This window comes from Agelaius tricolor, unplaced genomic scaffold (genome assembly GCF_023055355.1).
Source record: "Agelaius tricolor isolate 1412-34295 unplaced genomic scaffold, bAgeTri1.0.p SCAF_8, whole genome shotgun sequence".
Lineage (NCBI taxonomy): Eukaryota > Metazoa > Chordata > Aves > Passeriformes > Icteridae > Agelaius > Agelaius tricolor.
The window spans coordinates 8127483-8150417 of record NW_027269268.1 but is presented as its reverse complement, the minus strand read 5'-3'; the positions used below and the strand labels follow the sequence as shown (position 1 = coordinate 8150417).

At 40.6% G+C, this 22935-nt stretch overlaps 1 protein-coding gene across 7 annotated transcripts in view; it reads right to left on the bottom strand.

Moving 5' to 3' along the window:
• Positions 1 to 22935, bottom strand: part of LIN54 (lin-54 DREAM MuvB core complex component) — a 39728-nt gene that overhangs the window by 5571 nt on the left and 11222 nt on the right. For 5 of the 7 annotated variants that reach the window (XR_011679899.1, XM_071431548.1, XM_071431551.1 and 2 more), the window contains 9 exons: positions 17616 to 18349; positions 11935 to 12055; positions 9161 to 9306; positions 7534 to 7689; positions 5073 to 5289; positions 4303 to 4376; positions 3931 to 4128; positions 2071 to 2162; positions 817 to 888 (listed from right to left, as the gene is read on the bottom strand). Coding sequence is in view for 6 of the 7 variants with exons in the window: in XM_071431548.1 (XP_071287649.1) it covers positions 817 to 888; positions 2071 to 2162; positions 3931 to 4128; positions 4303 to 4376; positions 5073 to 5289; positions 7534 to 7689; positions 9161 to 9306; positions 11935 to 12055; positions 17616 to 18314 (1775 nt within the window). In the remaining variant the exon portion in view is untranslated. The remainder of the gene's footprint in view (positions 1 to 816; positions 889 to 2070; positions 2163 to 3930; positions 4129 to 4302; positions 4377 to 5072; positions 5290 to 7533; positions 7690 to 9160; positions 9307 to 11934; positions 12056 to 17615; positions 18350 to 22935) is intronic. The other 2 variants (XM_071431553.1, XM_071431554.1) reach the window with 2 other exon arrangements.

Sequence of the window (22935 nt, the reverse complement as noted above, 5' to 3'; positions counted from 1 at the left end):
CATATCTTCCTGCTATGCAATAGAGAAGTCTGAGACCAGGTAACACAGGGCACACCTTCCCATATAGAGGTGGGTGCACTACACAAAAAGACATCCAAGCTTAAGAGTTTAAACAAACTTCTTAACTTGGGTTCAGATGCCATTGCATCACTTCCCCTTCAAGTACCACACCCCTGATTTCCTCTTCATTGTCTAGAATTCAGGGAACCACAGATTAATTTCAGTATCTCCTCCCATTCCTGTCCCAGAAATATCAGTAAACTGACTCTGACCAAGGTGAAGAAATTATCCTTAGCTCCAAATGCTTTTGTGTCAAATTCTTACAAATACATGGAATGGAACAGCACAATATCTCATGGATAAGCAAGAGGTAGACCTATCAGTGAAGAATCACTTGTCTATTCAACCCTTTAATAAAATATACACAGCCCAATTTTTCTGAAGTATTTGATCTAGGATGGTATTACTGATGCACTTCACCAAAGTACAGTAAATGCCCACGAATGATACCAAGAGATACCAATTCCCTCATGGTACCAACAAGGCAACCAGAACTGCTGACTGGAATTGGCTCCACCATGCAATAAGGTACATGATGCAAAATAAGACAATTTTATATGTTATGGTCCATATAGCTCACAGGAGCTGCAAAATGACACAGGCTCTGCAACATCTCCACCAATGTCCACTATAAATCAGCATCTAAACATAAAATTTCTGATGTACTTCAAACCATTATATTCTGATACTTGGTGCACATTTGTGATGTTAAAAATAAGGCTTAAAAGAAAAAAAACTGTACCAAGCTGTACTTACAATTTCAAACACAGAGACTTAGTACAATTGCAAGGCTTCCTGGGGCGGTTTGCAGACTCAGAAGAAATTATTCTGGGGGGAGAAAAGGGCATTTATACACACACAGTTTTATCAGTTTCTTCCTATTTTAAATTAATGTAAACAGCTCATAATAAAAACTTGGAAAAAATCTTTCTATTCCCCTTGCATTAGGTTTTTGGCTCACTGTGTTTAAGTAACTGTTATAAATAGTGCCTTTCCAACCCAGAAAGAGATGGATTATTTGCTGCAAATTTGGATGCATGCCTGAAGTAGAAATTAGGCTTTAAAGCTAGAGGAAGCATAACTAAAAAATTGGAGTCAGGGAAACCTTCCCCAGAATCCCTTCAAGTGCAGTGGGATCAGATCCAACCCAAATTCACATAACATTATTGTGCTTTTTCTTCTGTTCTCCTTGGAATTAAAACAATGAAAGAAAACAAAAAAATACCCCCTCTGGAATAATGGGAAAGCAAGTCAAACCACAGTATTCAGTTTTCAGATAAATTCTATAGTAGACACAGTCTTTAACTGCTCCTAAGACTTGGATTTTGTGACACTAATCACATCTGATGAGATTTGTTCCATCCCTATCCAGCAATTTCTGCACGTAATGCCAGGGAGATTAAATCAAACCCGTTCATTTGAATAGCTGCATCTGGATTTGGGATTAGTTTGCATCAGTTGAGGTTGCAGCAACAAAAAGCAACTTCATGTTCACAATTTCCAGCAAACAGTAACACAAAAGGACTGTGCAGAACAGCTAAGCCTGCTGGATTGGCAAAGGGAAAATAATATATGTTAGCTGTTATTCTCATCCTTAAAGGAAAAATGCAAGACTGAAAAAACCCAAAGCCTCCTATCGTGATCCATTTTGCTGTTTGGCTGAATTTCTGCATGTGTTAAGCACCTAGCTTATATATTGTCCAGAACCACTTTGCAGCAATGTTGAGAAATAGTTGAGGCCTGTAGCTCACAGGTGCTGTTGCAAATAAAAAAAAAAGAGCAACAGGGAGCTTTCAGGTCAACTTCCTGCTACATGAATTCAAAAAACAGAAAGGAAAACACAGCTTTGATCAAGAGACTGGCTCAAATGTCAGAGAGATCCATACCCTTCAGTCAGAGGTAATAATCACAGCAGACTTGAGAATTCCCCAAACCAAACTCCAAGACCTCATGCTTATTCAAGCAGCCTATTCTAGAGGTTTTGGGATTTTTTTTTTTCAGAATTCTTACCCATTGAATGGCAGCCGTGCCTGGGACTGGACACTGGATGTCCCTGTGAAGCCAGTGTTGCTTGCTATGGATACATAGGATGACTGTTGGAGCTAACAAAACAAAAAGGTTAATGCCTGACATGAAAGAAATTATAAACAAGAGGATGTGTTGCTAGTATTTAAATTAGCTTTCCAGATATTGCTACAAAAATAACTTGCTTCTAAGAACACTTTTAGACACTTATAGAACTTGGACCAAGTGGCAACTTCCTGCCTCCATACTTAGCATAAAAATACTATTTTGGATTGTATTTGTTGTTGTCTATTACAGTGTCTAGATCCATACAGATGACAGGGTTAACACACAGAAATGTTCAGACCACAAACAGCTCCTGTTCCTAAAAACATGCTCATTTTCCCCCTAATAGAGCAGAATCACTTCCTGCACAAGTTAATAGCTTCCTTTATATACAAGCCACTTACTATGAAAATAAGCAAAATGATTTGCATTCCAGCTCCTCTGCATACCTGAACCCACCATTTACTTTTTACATTAAGAAACCAAAATCTCATAAGAACCTGCCAAACAACACTGCTCTGGGCAACCTTCTTTAGCATTACCTAGAAGCAGCTGTTTGCTCCTGCTGGGACAGGTTTTGGGGACATATTGGCACGTGGCAAGATATAGACCTGCTGGGGCCAGGCAAACGGGGACAAGTTGTGGCTGGAACACAAACCTCAGAGGAGAGGTCCAACGGATGCTAGTTTCAAGTAAAATTTGGAGAACTAGACTGGAAGGACACAATAACAATATTCAGGGTCAAACTGCAACTGTGACAAAACCAAAAGGCAAACAGAAACCAGTCTGGTACCAGTAATGCCAGGAGCTATCAGAGTCTTTGTTTCTACAAACTTCAGCCTTCAGCAGAACAATTCATTTATTCTCTTTTCATCCTGGTCAGATCCTGGCAAAGAGCAAAAAACTAATCCCTAGGCCTCAGTTGGAGTGACTGGTACCAGCTGCTTCTGACCCCTGGCAATGTGCTTAGCATTAACTAACACCATTTTATAATGAAGACAGCCATTCTCTGTGACCAAGCAGGTCACACATATGCTCCCTTTCTCCTCATCATCAGGCCCTGAAGGTCTTGTGAACCAAGCAGACAAACCAATAGGATTTCTTCTTCCCCTCACTGCAGGTCTCAGGATTCCTGGGTGCCAGGCCAATTACTCTGCTCCTTACTGGCCATGGAAGTCTCAGGCACCCAGACAACCAGGTGGTGGTGACTGTCAGGGAACAGGGAAGTGTAACAGCACACAGAGGAGTTATAAAATCAAGCTGTTCCAAGTCCTAAGTGATGAACTTGGACTGGAACTGCTGCTGGACACTGAGCCCTGTGACCACCAGTGGCCAGGGTCACCTCCACTGACATCTGCTTCCTCTGAGGACCAAGTGACTTGTAGTCTTTCATATGATTTTCAAGTCTAGGTTATGATTGCTAAAGTGATGAAGCAAACTGTGTATCAAGATCTGACCCAATATGCAGGGTCTAGGTGATTAGAAATTCCAAGTTGAGATCTAGGTGATTCGAATGAGTTGGCATTCCAAATTCTGTACTCCACCACTCAAAATTGCACTACACTGATTCTGCTGACAGAAATGCTGTGCTATTATGCTAATAAAAACTCCTTTGAGAAAACAAAGCTTTAATTGCAACCATGATTGAAATTAAAGTGCCATCATCAGTCTGCCAAGGATCCCTAACAGAAACTGTTGCCTCAGTGTCAGGTGGCTGTCACAGAGCAGAAACCTTTAAGGGAAAGGTAGAATATTCCACAAGAGCAACATTTGCATAACCATCTCTGGGAAAGGCCATACCTGTGTGACATACTGAGCTGGAAGGACTGCATAGCCAACATTTCCTGTGCCAGGGGCTGGTGCCAGCACAGTGCCTGGGGGGAGGTTGGTGAGGTTGGGCTGGATCTGTGGCAGTGGAGTGGCTGGCATGATAAGTCTTTGTTGGGGCTGACTGGTAGTGACTATTTGAGAAGTTGAGTTGATTGGTTTGGGCACCACCTGGAGAGAAAAGAGCTGAAATCAGTGAATCTTTCAATCTTTATGAAATCAGTGTTTCAGTCATTCAGAACACACTTTGATTAGTAGAACAGTTCTTTACAGAGCTGGAAGCAGACTTTTTTTCTGTGCAGCCAAACCAGGTCAGGACTCTTACATGACTTAAAGCCAACTCACCTGTTTCACAGTCTGTGCTGGCACTATGGGAACTGACATTCGCACGGGGGTCGCGTTCACCACCACGGGCTTCGCTGGGGTCAAGAAACATCACAGGAATGTGTGTTAGTCACTCCAAATCCATAGTTCAGCCCTTCAGACTTTCACATGTGCATAACACAGAGGTACTTAGCACTGTAACTCATGGCATGCAACACTTGGGTCTAGACAACACCTTTGTAAACAGGTCTTTGGCACACATTTCACAGCAATGGATTAAAAAACCAGTCAGGGTGCAGACCGCCTCTGGACACTGGATTTTCCTTACATCCCTTTTCCCTTTGAAATCTTTTATTCCATCACCCCTCTGGAAAGCATGGACAGAAACCAGCAAAAACACCTGACACTTCTAAAGCAATTTACATGGAAGGATCTTCATGTTACAGGAGTTCTGACAATATGCTTGTGCGGTGTCCTGCCTTCATGCTCTTCATATAGAGGAGATGAGAGAGGCCATGAACCACCTAAAAATCTGCTCAACTAGGGAAAAGCAACCTAAAATGCCCCCAGGATTCAGGCCCAACTACAGAGCAATTTGACACAAAGGAGCATTTTCACATACAGACCAGAGGTAGCGGCAGAATATGGAATTTATGGAAGTCTTACCATAAAACCAAGTACATCTGGCAGTCTTCACAGATCTCTGTTATGTATTCATTTAAATTGTTACAGAACAAACAAGAAAGAAAAACCCAACAGAGGCTTCAGACAATGTCCCCAGCAGCACTTACCCTGTTGCAGAGGCTGAGTATTCGTACTGGGATTTTGACTGGCAGATTGTGTTGAACTACTGGCTGTTGTGGCAGTAACGAGTCTGACATAATGGAACTTGCTTCCAGGTACCTGAATCTGCTGAACATTGGGTGCAGTTGCCAAGGGAATAATTGTCTTAAATTGAGACGTACCCACTCCTCCTACAGTAATGGTCTGCACTGCTGATTTCACAGCCTGTTAAGCCAACACAGACAGCACAAAGTTACTTGTACAAAGACAGAAAGAACATCAATATGTTTATTTCTCAATTTGTTAGTGAGCAACTCTAGCATACCATTCATACCCTTCAGAGGGAAGACAGTTACCTTCTTTTTGCTTTCAAACGTAGAACAGATGCAAAGAGATTAAATGCCTCTCAACATCTCAGAGAAAACTCAGTTTCATTTTCAATGCTCTACACCAAACACCAGAGTAAACTAGTATTTACATGAGTAGGGTGACTCAGGCCACTTCACAAGATACAACATCTGCCAAAACTATTTCCAGTGACTACAGAGAACATGGCTCAATTTGTCCTCCACAATCAAACAACCAAATATAGAAATATTCCTACTATTAAAAGCACATGGTAAGAACTTGCAGAACAGTTTGTCTGGACTGCATCATAATTTATCTGCGTGTGTACAGATTCCTGTTAAGAAAATTTGTAATTAATCCACAGAAATCACTGTGCAACCCTTGTGAGGAAAAGGGAACAGAATCCATAACTGATGGACATCAGAAAGAATACAAGCTGAGAAATGAAAGAAGCAAGAACAATGAGGAGTAGCAAAACAAATTCCTTAAGAAAAAAGGCAAAATGCTGAAAGAAAGGGAGCTCAGCAGATCTGTGCTACCTTGCAGCTGGAGTATCAGTATACCAGAAGTTTGCAAAAGTTCATCTTTCCAACTTTTCTCAAACTAAAAACTTAAAACAAGAAAGTTTTATTTCATTTATACACATTCATAAGTCTACTGGTTTGATAACAGCCTCTTTTCCCAGACTTGTTCAACCTCAAACCTTGATTTCTTCCTTTTTCTCCTTCCATTTAACTTTTTTTTAGAGCTCAGCTTTTTATTCTCAGTATCTTTTACTATTAATATAAAGCATATTGTCCTTGACATCAAGTTTAAGTATTACACTTGGTTGTAAATATAATGTGAATTCTTATGAGAACATTTTCCCACTTGCCTCGCTTTCAGCAACTACATGAAGGAAATCTCAATTTGCACACATTTTACTAGAAAAACAACCCTGCTCTTCTAAAAGATGTTTTCTTGGGATTTTTGATTTTTCTTAAGACATTTTATACCTTAACAAGCCAGAGCATCAAAATAAGCACTATGTGCAAGTATGGTCACAGACATTGTCAAAGGGAGACCAGTTCTCTCTAGTACACAAAAGAGCAGCTGCTATCCAAGGACAACTGGGAAAATTGTAAAATTCAAGGGACAGTTCTTCTAAAGGCATGTTCTTGAGCCCAGTGAAGCCCTTGTGTTCTGTCAGATAGCTTTGCAACAGAACTCCCACAGACATCTCCATTTTCTCACTTAGGGTGCTTGCAGTAGAGACACTTAACCTTTTAACAATTATTTCAGAAGAGAGTTCTCCCTGGAGAAAAAAACAGTTCAAATCTCTGTGGTGTCCATAATCCCATATCAGCTTTCCAATTATTTCCTGTATCAGTAAGATAAGACTGGGAAAATCTGTCTGTCTGGTCTCATGCTGTACATGTATGTCCACTCCCAGCTATATCCATACTCTGGATATATTTACACCCATACACATTCCTTCATGTTTACCACAACAACAGTACAGATATTGTGATAGAAAAAGATTTACCTAAGATCACAAAAGAGGTAAAGAGCAAAAACTGTCATTTATAAGAAAGGTCAGTTTTGTGTTGTGATTAATTAATGCAAAATCATTTATAAAAGCTATTATGGAAAAGCCCATTTTTCTAGAAATGAGATATAGGAAATAAATAATTTCTGGTTTCAGCCCAGACCTCTACAGCAGGAATGTGAACTCCACTGCTGCAAACCTCAGAAATACCTGGAAAGCAGCCCTAGGCAGTGGCAATAGAAACACTGGCAGAAGAGAGAGAGCCACCCAAAGAACTCCTCCTCGTGTCACAGAGTTCTTCACGTGACTTGGGAGATTCAGTACACAGAAACAAGAATTTGCACCAAGTGGGGCTTTCCAGACTGGAAAGCTACTTTCTAACAGCACAGATTGTATGGGCTTGCACTGGTTTGCACCCCTCAACTGAAGAAGTACATATACACTCCTTGGGGCATTACTTCTGCCAGTTCCTAAGCAAACACCATCCCAAGAACACCGGCGGACAGACGGCTGCCAAGCCGTGGTCCAACACTGCAGTTCCCAGCAAGCAATGACACAGACACAGCAGAAGACAAAGGAAAGTCAGTCTGTACCTGGGTGGTTGTGTGGTTGACTATGGCCTTCCCAGGGGAGGAGGGTGCTGACTGCTGCACTGTGAGGATCTGCTGTCCTAACGCTACATTCAGTGGGACGCCCACCGTCTTCTGGGGGGAGCTGGGAGGCTGGGAGGCCACTGACACCACTGTTAGCTGCTTGGCAAAACAAAAAGCAGTTTAAACCTCTGGGCAGGATACAGGACCCTGAACATACACATTCCCCTCCTCAGGACAGCACAGCTCTCCACCAGAACAGAGCTCTTTCTGTGAACAAGGGTCCTGCATTTAACCACAACTCACACGGGTCCGGCTGTGACAACAGCAAACAGAGCCCTGAGGAACTTGAAGGCATCACTGGTGTCCAGCACCAACAGGCTCCTGCAGAAATCTAGCACAGCATCTGGGTGGGAGTAAGGGGTTGTCTTTCCATTTGTTTTGTTGGGGTTTTTTTAAGGAAATTACCCCATTAAAGCCTGAGCATTGTCAAGAGGGATCTTCTAAATACAGGCATTCTATTTGGTACAATGACTATTTCATCATAAATAGGAATTTCAAAGAAAAGCTGTTGGAAAGAAAATTCTCACCTCACACTACTGATTCAGTCAAAGTATAAGAACATCAGTACTTTCAAATCTACACTGCAGTTTCCCAGAGATCCAGTCTTCTGACCACATTTCTGCAGAGTGCAGTGTTTATAAACACTCTATATAACCACACCCCTTCCAAGGTTGGTTTTCTACTTTTTGTTCTGAACTTCCTTATGTTTTAAGAAAAATCAGATACTTAGAATTGCTTATCAACAGTAAATTCAAGATGTAACCCTAAAGAGTCTTTTCACACTCACTCCTAGTTAAAAAAGTAGCTTTAGAATAAAAATTAACTTTATGTTGTTTCTCTTACTAATAATTGTCAAACACAAGTCTTTTACTGCATCTGTATAACATTACAACACTAAAGCATAGCCAAACTAAAATAATTCTTTATTCTTAATTTGCTTACTATTCATGATATTTTAGTTGGCCTGCACTGTACATCTTGTCCCTCTATCTCCCTTTCTTCAGCAATATTCCTCTTCTCAAGACAATTATCAAATCTGAAACACAAGTGTCACCTTGACCTGTGCCAATCTCCAGCTCTGTGCAAGGACCACTGCAAATTTCATTTACTTCATAAGTGATCTGGGAAGACTAAATTGCCTGTGCAGTAGCAGGAATGGTTAATAAGTGCTGACCTATTAATATTATTGAGGTCTCCTCTTGAACAGCCTGTTGATGTTTTATGAAGGCATTAAAAATAGTCTGAGTGCTTGGCTAAGAGGGAACAGCTGGTCTCAGAATCAATGCTTAGGGAATGGCAAAAAATGGCAGGAATGGGGAACTATGCAGTAATGCATATCTGCTTAAAACCATAGTAAGGGAGCCAGTTGAAAAAAAAATCTAAATTAGGGCATTACCACAGAGCATTGTGATGCAAAATGGAGACTCTGGAGATATTTTTATGGACTCTGGAGACATGTTTATTATGTCTGGAGTAATAATAAACAGCTTGTAGCATAGACACAGAGAGCTCCATTCAGACCACTGTGCAGGAGGGATAGAAGGCTGCAGCCAGAACAGGTCCTTACCTTATTGGGGGATTTGAGTGGTGAGATAGCTATTTTATTCGGTGTCTGTTGTGTTGTTGTACTCAAAGATGATCCAATGACTCCACTCTCTGAGATGGTTATTGTCTTTGGTGGTGTCCCTGGAGCAGACTGTGAAAAAACCCTACCTATAAACAATGAAGATACCATCAGCTCCAGTTATCCCTGGTCACAGTCACTTTTAAAGCAAAGTTTTCCCTGCCATTTGTGCAATTTATCCCTACTTCTGAGAGTGTACGACCTGACAGGAAGGACACTGGCACTCTAAGTTAGATTTAGCAACAAAGAAGAAAATAATTGCTGTTATTACAAACAAAAAGACAGCTTGCTCAGGCTTAAAAAAAGAGCCAAAATGGACATTGAGCTTTCTGTGCCATTCAGCTGACAATTGTTGACAGCCAGGACAGCATCCTGAGGAGCAGAGCTCTCCAATACACCTGCACCACACACACCTGGCAGCTTCCTGGGAAAGCCCTGGGCTGCTGCCAATGCCCAGAGAAACTGAGCATCCATGGTGGGGGGACTACTTCCTTTGAAACCTCAGCCATCAAACACCAGCTGGGTTACAGTGACCAAGAGAAAGATGTTTGGTCTGTCTACAATCAGCTCTGAGGTTTTTTTTCTTTTCTCTGTTGATGGTTGCCTCTTTCACTGCCTAACAGTTTTTAGTCACGCTACCACCCATGTTTTCATGTGTGTGTCATAAACTCTCTCTGTTTTTACAATGCCAAAGAAGAGTAAACATCAAAAACAGTAGCTCCATATCATGACATCAGTTTCAGGAATATTGAAAACTCCCAGATTTTTTATTTTCCATACTTTCTAAGTTTCTTTCCAAAGAATGCTTGACCACTGAGCTCTGCTCTACTTTGGTTCAGACTCATTTCTGTCATAGTTTCTGTCACCCATTCTCTTGTACTACATTTTTAAAAATAAGAAACAAACAAATACCAGCATAACTTTTCCGTCCAAAATCAACTGGTGGCATAACAATTAAAGTCAACTGGAACTAACAAGAAAAAGCACTATCGTCATGGCAAGCTGATTTCCTCTGCAGTCTGTGTACTCTAAAATAACCACTTTTGTGCAGTCTAATTAACAGCACAGATAGTTGCCAGCAGCTGCTAAAGCCACATGCAACCTGAAGAATGTCAGTCTGCGGGGGAAAAAAACATCTAGAGGTTTCAATCCTTTGAGTTATTTTCTTGGTGACAGCTTTCTTCTTCTCACTACATCTCCTCCTTAGCATCAGCTTCCAAAGAGAATCTGGTAGCTTATACTGACAAGTCTTTCCAGATTACAACTTCCACCTCAGCTTGCAGGAATTTCCAGGCAATTAAAAATATTTATCAGATTCATGAAAACATGCATAAAAAAATCAAAACACAAACACAAATGTTACACCTTCTCTAAAGTGATGCCAGTCTCTCAAAGCTGGCAAGCTGTGCTGGCTGTTTGGAATGGTGAAGGAAAAACCAATATATAAAGATTTCCCTCTCAATTAATGAAGCAACTTTACCTCCCAGTGATAGTTTTAGTGAAGGCTCAGGCACAGGTGATTTTTCAAAGTACTGATTTAAAAACTGCAAGTCATTTTTAATGTTTTTGGGTCGGGTTTTTTGTTTGTTTGGATTGTTTTTTTAAAAAACACAAACAACTTAAGTATTTATAAGCATAGCAATCTTCTTACAGGTCTATATATTTGGTAGGGAATTTGAGAAAGGGGACAAACTGGGGACTGGGATGGGGAATTCCTCTTTCACCTGAAACACATGTCAGGCTGCAGGCAGCCTGCCAACTCAAGAAAAAGATTATGTTCCAGCTCTGTGCCATTCGCTGGCATCTCTCAGTGTTCTGAATACAGGAGACAGTTGCATCCTTTTTAAAACCAGCTCAAGTCCCAGTGCCGTAAAGACTTAACAAATTTGTGAAAAATACCTGGGAGAGATTTTAGGCCTACTTAGACTGATAAATCTGTAGGCAGTTAGACATCCTTCAAAGCTCTAATGATGAATCCAGCTTCCTACATTTGCCTTTTGCAGATAAAATTAGATGCCTAAGATGTTTAGCAACATACACTGTCATTATAAACAAGGTATTACACTATGTTTTTTTCTTTAATTTTGTTGGTGCCTTTGCTGTTGTTCTGTGGTCAGTTGGACTTTTATTTTTTATAAGGATATATAGAGTTGTTTTCTAAAGAGAAAGACCATTTGTTATTTGCCTTAATTACTTTCCTAGACACTTCTGCAATGGTGATTTTTGAAGTAGGTGAACAACTTAACAAAAACAACACAGCTTTTTTCACTTTCTTCATTCAAACATTTTTTTCTGTTAATTGCATGTATTACATTTAAGTCCAACTATAAGCAGATTAAAGTAATACAAAAGCATGTGTCTCCCTTTCCCCCTGTGTATTTATAAAATGTTTCTGAAAATACTTTCTCTTCGTCAAGTAATCTTTTCTGTGGCACTGGGGTATTTTTTTTCTCCTCCCCAAAATCCATGAAGTAAAAGTACCTAGCAGTAAAAGCAACTCTGCAATTACCAAGATTATTCTAAATGTGTATAAAGGTACCAAGAACTGCATTTATCTGCTTCTAGCAAAAAAGTTTTCTGATTTTTTTTTCAATTGCTTGAGGTACTTTGACAGAAACTACAGTAAAAATGTTGAGACAGAAGAATTTTGACAATTACCATTTCTTTGAAAAGCCTTTAAAAAAATGGCAAAGCAAAACAAGTCAAAGTAGTACAACCTGCAATGACTGGTGACACTTGAGTGGTCTGCCCTGTAACAGCTTTGCTATTGATTGGTTTTGCAAATATCAGCTTGGTGATCACCGGGCCAGAAGTTGGGGTTCGAGTCTTCTTCGCAATCTAAAAGATGGAGGAAAAAAGATCTAAAGTAATTTGAGCATTTTGGATCTAAATTATTGTATTGTTAAGTACATTAAAAAATAAAAAGGGCAATACTTGCACACATAATTAGAAGAATAACTGTGTATCTTTCATTTCATCTCCACTTCTCCTTATGGAAAGAACTAGGAGATTATCCTGGACACTTCAGAATGCCAGCTACCAAAGTAGAATAGCCAAATCCCTCTCAACTTTTTCAGAAGATAGTTCTCTGTGCAAACATCTTATCTTCAAGATGCTGAAATTATTTCTTATGTGTGGTTGGTCTACATAAAAGTGTCAAAATTAAATGCACAACTCTCAGTATTCGAAGCTTTAAATGAAGTCACTTCCCTTTCAGCCAACCAGGACAAAACTTGTCCCCAGGGATTTAAATATGACCACTACTGCTCTGAAATGTCTCTTGACCATTTTGACAAAGCAGCACACTTGTTTTGCAAATGGGGAAAATGTTTTCTGCAACAGTTCCCCAAAAGCACATGGATCATCAGTGCCTGAAAGTTCTGAGTACTCACTAGCCAAGAACAAATCAGTTGGCTACCTCCAGGTACAAGGGGATCTATTTTCATATTGCAATCCAGTCTCCTGAAACACAGCTGGACCAAGAACATGTACAGCAATTCAATAACAGATCACTTCAGCTTGAAATCCTTGTAACCAGGAGTATATAGTCTTAAAAGTTTTAAAGAAGATTTTTCTCCTCTTCCACACTGAGAGAAGTTAACTACCAGTTGCATTTATTCCAACAGTTTTTATACATTGACATCCAGCTAGTGAATAGTTCAATTTAGAGGCTGACTTTTTCCAAAGACTTTTAACCTGCTGACTGCAGGGGCTGCCTGCTGATGTGGCCTGAGTCTATGTGAGGAAGGCTGTGTGCTCACATTTACTGAAGCCCTTACACCTGCCCACCCCACAGGTGAGGCACATCCTGCCTCTCCTCCACCACATCCCATAGGCACCAGCCTTCAACTCCAGCAATATCAGAGAGGCACCACATTAACATCCATGTGGGGAGCCATCTCTCAAGGGCACAGAGACACCTTTCTTACTCCAGCAGCCAAATCAGAAATGTGCCTGATGTGCAAAGATTCAGAGCTGACAGCTACTTCTGACAGCCTGAGACAGTTACAAATGCTCAAATGAAGCAATTGAGTAGGCTGGAAGTTATGGTTTCCTCCACAAAACCCTATCTATAGAATTTGTTGCCTGAAAACACCTTTTTTTTACAACTACATAAGGCAAAAACATGCAAAGTATTCGGCAGCACATAACAAATTCCTCAGCTGCTCCACAAAAGGCACACGTGAGGCTGCCCCAGCTCCCAGCAGCACAGCCATGGCACAGCCAGGGAAGCTGCAGCTCCCTCTGCTATGGCATTGGAGCCCTCCAGGCTGCTGTGGAAAGCCAAGGGCACCTCTGTGTGCCCGAGCTACACCTGGCCAGGGAAGCCAGCAAGGAGCAGCTCTGACACCAGGCACCACCAGAGAGTGGATCTTATTTAAAGGAAGCCATGTGCTGCTCCACAGTTACACTACAAGTGCTCCTCAGAGAAAAGCTCCATCTCAGAACAAATATGTTGCTCCTCAGGCACAGTAGGTGCTTGATGGGTGATATACAATTGTCAAGGTGCTAAAATGAAACAGAGGAGAAATAAACCTGTTCTTTTTGGAAATACATTAACTAAAACTTGGAAACATAAGTTGTTTGAAGAAGGAAACTTAATTTGTAGCCCTGCTCACAAATTTAACTCAAAGCTATTTTTAAATTTCAAGGATTCAATTACCTTAGCACAAACACAGCTGATAGATGAGCAGGCATTTTATCCGTAACTTTTTTTCTCAGCTTGGACATGCTTTAATTTCTCATCAATTCTACACCTTTCATCTGCTTGATTTGAGATTTCTGTTTTAAATTAATCTTACCTTGCCATAAGGTATTATTGCAACTCAATAGCTATTGCTTTTCCTCTGAAGTGAGAGCTAAGTCTGGCTCAGAACATGATGAGCAGTCAGCAGGAACAGCCAGCTTTGGAGAACAGCAGTTGTTTCCCAGTAACAGTCAATAAATGTGCTTAAATGACTTACATGAATGGGTGTAAAATACTACTGACCATTAACACAAAGTATTTCAGAAAAAAAAAAACAACTTTAAAATCCTAAAATAACAGGTCAACACAAGTAGCCCTGCTTCCCTCATACTCGACTTGCAGTATGCTCCTCAAATAAATTTTCCCCTGCTTTTTAGGTGAATTGTTTGTCTACAAAGAGGGAGGTCTAATAAACAAGTGAATATCCTCAGGGCTTAGGAAACAGCAAGAAGATAAATGTGGTTGGTTATAAATGAGAACCAGCCCTCCTTGCCCTACCTGCTGCCAAGCAAGCATTTATGAGGTTTATGGCACTGTATAACCCCAGCCACCAGGGAGAAGCTTCTTCCACCACTGGGAAACTCAGTGCCCATTTCAGTAAAGACTGGAGAAGCCAGAGGAAATAATCAAGATGTCCCTTTGATACTTCAGAATGGACAAGTTCTCTGAGGCACTCTGCCATTGCCTGTGCTGATCACAAGGAGCTTGGCATTATCCCCCTGCCTATGTAAGCTAAGCATGCCCTCTGCAAGTTACTTTGAGTTAGACTGCAAATACATTCCCTGGAGCAACAAGCTCTTCTGTAGCAATGTTATTCTACTTAGGAGCACACACCAACCTTCCTTCCCCTACAGAAGTCAAGAGATTTCCCTGCAGGCAACTTGACTTCAAGGGTCAAGTTCTGTCTTCCTAAACACTCTTCACTAAAGATGAACTAGCAAGTTCATACAGCTGGACTTTGTTTTCAGACTCTGTTCTATTCATACAGACACACTCATACCTCACATTTACTGCTGGATATCCACAGTCAGCTACCACAAAGGAGCAATAAATCCACTCCCTAGATGACCTGTTGGGAGCCTGTCCATGTACCCACTCTCTATATAATTTATATTTGGCATAGCATGAAAAATCAGGGACTCTAGAAATAGAAAAGAACACCTTCACTTCAGAGATGAAGAAACTGAGCTAGGAATGGGAGTTTGAGATTATGGAGTGCACAAGGTCCCTTTTCAAAGATGAAATAAGGCCACAACAATGGCTTAGCAGCTGCCCTGCCATGGTAGCAACAATGCTATGGACACTGTTAAAACCAGAGCCAGTTACCACACAAAACAAGCACAAGGCAGACTTAACAGCAGCCATGGTGATATGGCTGGACATCTGGCTCAGAGTCACGTGCAAGGCCAAACTCCTGCTTCATAAACCTGGACTAAAGCAGCAGAGCAGCAGGCACACCACCACTTTTAAGGCTGTGGGCAGGCAGGAGCCACAGTCTGAAAGATGTACTTGCCCAGCAGTTTTTTTCCACACTTTTGTGGCACTAGTTTCAGCTAAATCAGGATGTGCTGCTATAAGGACAGTAATTAACCTCTGGGTATGGATGAGGCCAAAGGCCCTGCCACAATTAACACCTCACAGTCTCCTACATCCAGAACTGTAAGCAGAGGAGTCAAATTCCAAGAAATATTTTCCTGAACTCTACCAATTATGCCTCAGGTGCTGAGACTTCAACTATCACAATTAGATTACAAGATTAGATTAGATGTCAAGGCAATTGAGTTTCTCTAACCATATAGAAAGCCTTTATGGTAGTGACCACAAGAACTGATAAGAGCTCTTTGTCATCTAATCTGCACCAGTTCATTCTCAGCACCAAGTCAGTCTTGTGCTGCCCTCCATCTGAAATAGGTGATTCACAAGAGATAAATTACAGGAGATCCACGGGGAGTCAGGCTCACAGCCTCCTTTTCCACTCACTGAAAGATTAAGTGGCTCATGCAGGGTGATGGGGTAAAAGAATCACTTCATTTTCTAAAGACAGGGACTCGAGGTGTGGGTTACCCCCCCTGTCATTCAGGGTAGAGCAGAGCCAGAATCTCTTCTCACCCAGCCTCATATGTCACTCTGATACTTCAGAAATTTTCTACAGGGAAAAGCACTGTCTATGAAGTGCTAATGCAATCATTTCCCTGCAATATCGGGTTCTAACCTTGTCTTCTTGCTTTTCATTTCCACTTCCTCCTCTCCTTGTGGGAAAAAAGGAATGTCAAGTGCTAACAATTCAATCTGTTTTGCAAAGAGAACCAATGGCTTAACAAAAAGAAACCACAACAAAACAAATTTCCCAAACTGCAATTAACTAGATTTAAAAACAGATGCAAGTCCATTAACAAGAGCTTCTGCTAAGGAATGTGTAAGAATTCCCAATGGCAAATTGAAGGGCTCGATGGCCAAGCCACTGATTTCAGTCACTGACAGCACAAATCATCTCATGCAAGGAAAAACCACATCACAGCTAAGTTGTTCTCCCCAGTTTCCTGTACCTGTCACTTGGCAGTGAATAATGAAGCCAAATAACAGGAACTGATCCACTCTTAAATGTTTCTATGATGACTAAAGAGCAGAGACTTTCTTGAAAACTGTAGTGACAATCATTTGTTTCAAATGGTCATTATTAAATATGTTTCCAGGTATGATGTAGCAACAAAAAGAAGTAGAAATTGGTGAAGGAATCATCTGCAAGTTTAAAGAAAATATTCAGAATTGATCTTATTCACCTGCCATGAAACACTAATCAAGGAACATTTGGCTAATAAAGTTCTTTAAACTTTGTCATTTTTATGTGCAGCCGATTATTTTAATAGCATACTTAAGAGTTTAATTTCTCATTTTATTTAGACAGTAAAATAAATATTTTTCCATCATCCCCTGCATTGAGCTCTACTTGTCCTTCACTTTAAGAAGTCTTATTTCTGCCTCACTGCAGAAAGGAAGAAGGAAGTCACTCACATTTAGTTCTGCCACATAACAGATGAGAATCAGACCCTTTGGGTCATAACCCAAGTCTTTTCAACACATTTTCAGATCCAAGCAGATTCTCTGTGGTTTCAAATATCTCAAGATCCATGCCAGAGACTGGGAACAAAACCTTGAATGTTCAGCTTTAGATAACTAGATTTGAGGCAGACAAGATACACCCTTCTGTTCTTTCTCAGATGCTAGAAGTTTTTTCAGAGAATTTATTTAAACAAACTGAATGTAATAGGCAGAAGCTACTCTTCCATAAAGGAGTGTATACTTTGAATAAACAACAACAGGCATATAAAGTTGAATTCAGACTTCCTGAAAGTATGTAGAATTTATTTTTATAAAATGAAAACAATGAGAAAATTATCTTCAATCTACTGAATAGTTCACTTTCTCTGAGGCAAACCCTATGTTTCTAGACAGTAGCTAGAGGCAAACAGCATAAAATGGCAAACGCATCCACAGATGAAAGCATGGGCTAAGAGCAGCATTGTATTTTTTAAATACAAAGAATAAATGCAAAGGTTGAAAGCAATAGTGTGTCAATCAGGGCAGGAAACAGACAACAATTGCAGCAACAGAACTGGTTTGAAGATGTTTCATCAGCATAACTCATTTTACCTGTACTGTTTTTACTTGCTGGGACTGCAAGACAGAGGGCTGGGCCGCAGTGTTTATCAGCTGACTCCCCTGCGTCAAAGCTGAGACACCCACAACAGGTTTCACTTCCGACCGACCTCCAATGACAACTTTGATCTGCTGGCCTTGTACCTTGGAGTCTCCAGCCTGGGCTTGGGACACGGCCTTCTGTGACTGCGGGAGCTGGCTGTGGGGTAATGCTAAAACAATAGGCTGGCCGGACTTGCCCAAAGTTGTTACAATCAGCTTTTGCCCGTCCGGCTTAATACTCTGACTGCCTATTTTAATATCAGTGGCCTTGTTCAGAATAATCTGATTAGCTGAGATAGTGACAGGGGTCTGAGCACCGAGTTTATGGAGGCCACCTGGAAAGGCAGGCTTTACAGCTGCATTCACATCAGGGCTTGGGGTTGTTGTGGTGGTCAGTGCTGCATCTCCCGAGTGGCTGCTGGGTGCAGGAACCGATTCCGTGGTGACTGTGGCTGTGGTCGTGGCTGAGGAGTCGCTGGTGGTGCTTATGTTCACTATTTCTTCCAGTTCTGTTTCCATGGGAATGGACTCTCCTCCCATGGGCGACGACACGATAACAGCCTCGATGCTGTCGTCCTCCACCAGAGTTATGCCGGTGTCCATGATTTCCTCAGGGAGCAAGCTGTTCACTTCTGCTGAAACCACCTCCATTTTAGAAGCTGTGGCAGCAATGGCCGGAGCAGGTACTGCAATATTTAAAAAAGTTATTGGCTTCCAGAAAACATATATTTTCCAAGTTTTATGAATAATATTATCAAAGAAGAAAATGCAGTCAAATTTTTTCTGACTGAAAGTATTGTGCATGCACAGGAGGGTTATCATGGGAAAAAATCTGTCATCAAAATGTAACACACCAAGCTGAATTTAGTCTCTGTAATAACTTATATGAAACCTTTACTATATCATTCGGTGAAGTAAAATAAAGGCATTACCAGTCCACTCTTCACACCACAGTACACAAAGAAGCAGTGTTTCCCCTCTGAAAATATGGGCACAGACATCTAAACTCACTGAAGTATAAAGCAATGATCTAATAGATCATGATGCAGATTTGTAGATGAAACAGATTTTCATACATGCCAACATTGATTACCAGGTCATCTTGCTCAAGAGACTTGTTATCCATATCAGACATAACATTCTTGCCAAATTTTTATTTTGGAAATCTCAGAAAAACAAATGACTGTTTAGTGATGGACTTAAACAACCCCAAAAGGTCAATCAACAGCCACCTATCACAGGATCAAGCCAAAGCCCTGCCACTCACAAGATGAAGAGATAATCCCTTGATGCTGGCTATGAAAAGAAGAGCTCAGTAATTTTTTTACTTCAATACTCACCAGAAAATATAACACACAAATTCATGATTGATTTGAAAGGTGTTCTAAACACAAAACAAATAACACACCATATGAAAAATAAAAGGAATTTTTTAAGAGCACCCAAATTATATATTAAACAAACCCCTGCAATGAGATTCAAAGCCCGAGTTATTTCCCGCTGAGAAACCTTACAGACATTGCTGGAAATGGCCACACTGGACCATTCCCCTGAAGCTGTATCAGTGCGAAGAGTCTGAAAACAGATCAGCTCCATAAGGCATTTTCTGCACTTGCTGACCCCAGGAGCACACTTGGGCCTCAGATGGGTGAACATACCATGTGGGTCGGCCTACATGCTCCTGAGTACTAATTATAAGCTCAAGGGGAAAAAACCCTTGCAAATTCTGTTTCCTACTTGCTAGGGAAAGCAGAGTTGAGTTTTAATACTAATTCATGAGGAAGCGTGCCAGTGAAAACATTGACCAAATGCGGGGGTGACATTATTTCCTCTGGAGTTGTTGTGGGCCTGTTTTGTAAAGCAGCTAACTACAGAACAGCTGCATTTCACCCACAAGTGGAAGGACTGGGGGAAAAAGCCCTGCTAGAATTACACAGTTTCCATGCCAAGCTCCAGAGACCATGCTGGAGCAGTCCCGGGCCCCCTGACTGCCAAGGGTGCCACTGACCCCCCTCACCTCAGAGTGCCAGCCAGACCAAGCGGCCCTGACACTCAAGAAGCCTGAGCTCTGAAAGAACTGCACTCACAGTCAAACTCAGGGCTCACTTACTGGCAGGCATTTAAAGATACAAAGTTATCTGATGTCACTGCCAGAAATACCTCCCGTGGAAAGCATTTGTCCCCCAGTAATGCCTGCACAGTGATGCCAGCCCTGGTAAGCAGCCCTAGACAAAACAGCCAACTCTGAGGGACACATTAGCAATAGTATCATATAGCTGCCTTAAAGTCAAATAGGTTAACTGCATAGATGATTACTCAAAAGTAGACTGTTTGTGAAGACAGCATATGTTAAGGTCACTAGGTCATCTGAGCTATGTCACTTGACTGTCACCTCAGCAACTTGCAAAGGCTTGTGGCTCAGATAGTAAAACTTCAAACTATTTCAGACACAAAAAAAAATAAACCTCAAACCAAAGCATCATCCTGTTCTATACCGATATGCACATCGGGCTTGGCTCCAGAAGTTAAGACTCCAAGTGTCAAGCACAATCCATTAATGATTACCTCCAAGTTTGAAAAGGAGAGAATAATCTAAATCAGACAGTGGGAAAACCACCTCACTCTGTGGTGGTTTTCTAACTAACTATAAGTAGTTTTAAATAATTTGCTCTTGGTTTCCATTTGTACATGTTTTTCCCAAGAAGAAAGGTCATTCTTAGCATCTTTTAACAGTATGATCATAAAATACTTAAATATAATCTAAGTAGTTTTATAGTTCATCAGTTACGTGCATTCTTTATCCTTACCATTTGGTTATGTTACAAAGTGATAAGTGCTTATTAAATACCTATATCTAGCTGAAAGCATAATTATATTAAAATACATGGAGTCAGGCTTTTAAACAGCATTTTGAGTCCAAACTAACCACTGCAAGTCAGAATGCAGAAGAAAAAGAAATACATTACATCTAGTCTGGAATCAGAAACTGAGAAGTGAAAAGGAAAGAAACATTACTCATAGTTACTGTATGAACAACTTATGACAATCACATAGGAAGATTTTGCAATTATCAGGTAATTTTAAACTTAGCTTCCATTATTGTATTCAGGCTAGTGTGCTCAACAACAGCCAAGAAGAACCATAACACAACCCACTGGCTCCATTTCTTTACTGCAGGTTGGACATGACTGGAATAGACACTTGATAGGCAACAATGAAAATTTCATCCTGGCTATAGGAGAGGCTGCTGTCAAAGGCAACTTCAACATCCCTGCAGATTTTTATTTCTTGGTATCTAGCCAGGATTTCTCAACAGTTCAGCTGTTTATTTTTTACTAATGCTTTTCCCTTTTTCCAGCTCCCCTACTAAAGCGATTACCAACAGTAAAAATGTGCCAACCTCTTTTAAGATCCTAACAGCCTTGAGATTGTCAAGAAAGGGTAGCAAATAGTTTTAACTATTTAAACCCTTGAAAATTTCCTTCACTTCAGCAGCTATGTTTTGAATACTGAATAATGCACAAGCTCTAACTACAACCCCTTGAAAACATGCATCACTATGTGTTTTCTCAAAGCCTGAAGGAAAAAAACCAATCTAGACTAAGCAAGTGTTTAAGCTTCAGACTAGGAAGCTCAGCAAATATGCTAGGTTCAGATTACTAAACAGATAATTTTAGCAAAAAAAAAAAAATAATGGCCATACAATTAAATAAAAGTTCACTGAAAAATTCATATAATGAAGATTTGTAAACACAGCTAGCTCAGAACACCCAACTAGCCAAACACATTACAAAAAAGTTAGAGACTAAAGCATACTGTCAGCAAAGTCCTGGACCAGCAACTCTGAAAAGTAAGGAGAAGGCAGAGGAACAGTAAGGAGAAGGAGAGGAACAAACTCTCAGCTTGAACAAACCACCTGTGATCATCTTACTCATAAAACAGATTGCTGTTTTTGATATTCAGGAAGAAATATATATATGATGATGTAAAGGATAAAGAGGATTTGTAAGGAAGAGGATAAAGAAGATCAGGATTGTAGGCAAAAATACAGAATGGTGTCTGACAGGCATCTGTGAATTTTGATCTTTTTTCTCCATCACTAGCATGTCACAGCAAAATCTCTAAGAAACTCTGTTAAAAGTACTGAGATCAATCATATCAACATCTTTGTTGATAAAATACCAGAACAGCCACACTAAATAGGGAAAATTAAAAAATCAATATAATTAAGCACAGTGATCTACAAAGAAGTAAATAAAATGCAAGACATAAAAATGTCTTGTACTTTACAATAACTGCATTTTATTACTTGCAGAAACATCTCCATTTCACTAAGAACAGCCAACCTTCCTGCCTGCAACCATGAGCAGTTTGAGTTGGGTGACAGGTTACAAAACCACCAGCAAGGCTATGTATGTACTGCAAGCAAAACACACGTTTATAAATTCAGATTATACAGAAACAAGGCTGCTGAGACCAGCTTTACACCAACTCCTGGCAAGGTGATGCACGTTAGCAAGGCCATGACAACAGAGCAGAGGGCCAAGGCACTCATCACCACTTGTGCCTGCTGGCCTGGTGATGTTCAGCCATGGGAGCACTCTGGTATAACCTGACAGATCTAGGAACACTGGCCAGACCTGGCAATGCTCATTTTTTAACCAAATTCCCAAGTGTCACTTTCACCAGAAAATAAGGAAACCAAATCAGTAAAAGCTTTTATATGAACACTTCTTGAAGTACAAAACAAACCCACAGCACCCAAAATCAAAAGCCTCATAAATGCAACACATCTGAAGCAGCAGGGATTCTCTTGGGACCAGTAGGAAAACGCTAAGTGAAACTAAGTATCATTGCCAGATACAGCAGTATCTGTTAGCACTTCTTTAAAGCTGGGACAGATACACTTGAGAGCAGCACCCTTAAGAGCCAGCAAGAGAAAATATTTGCAATTTCTGAGCTAAAACCATGCAAAAACCCATAAAAAAGAAGTATGAAGAAGAACAATGAAGTATGAACAAAGAACATTCTTGAACAATGCCCTCAAGAAAGGGGAAAATGAGGCTGAAAACCTGAGTCAGATGAATGGCAGAAAAGTAAGAGTGGACAACCTAACAAATAATTGTTCACTGCAAGTACAGTGGACTCTAATGAAAATATGTGCCAAAACCATCTCTTCTTTTTCCAATCAAGGTGCAGCAGAGGACCTCCAGCAGGCTATGGCTCACATGTGAGGATATTAAAACTCAAAAATCCCACATTACATGGTTAC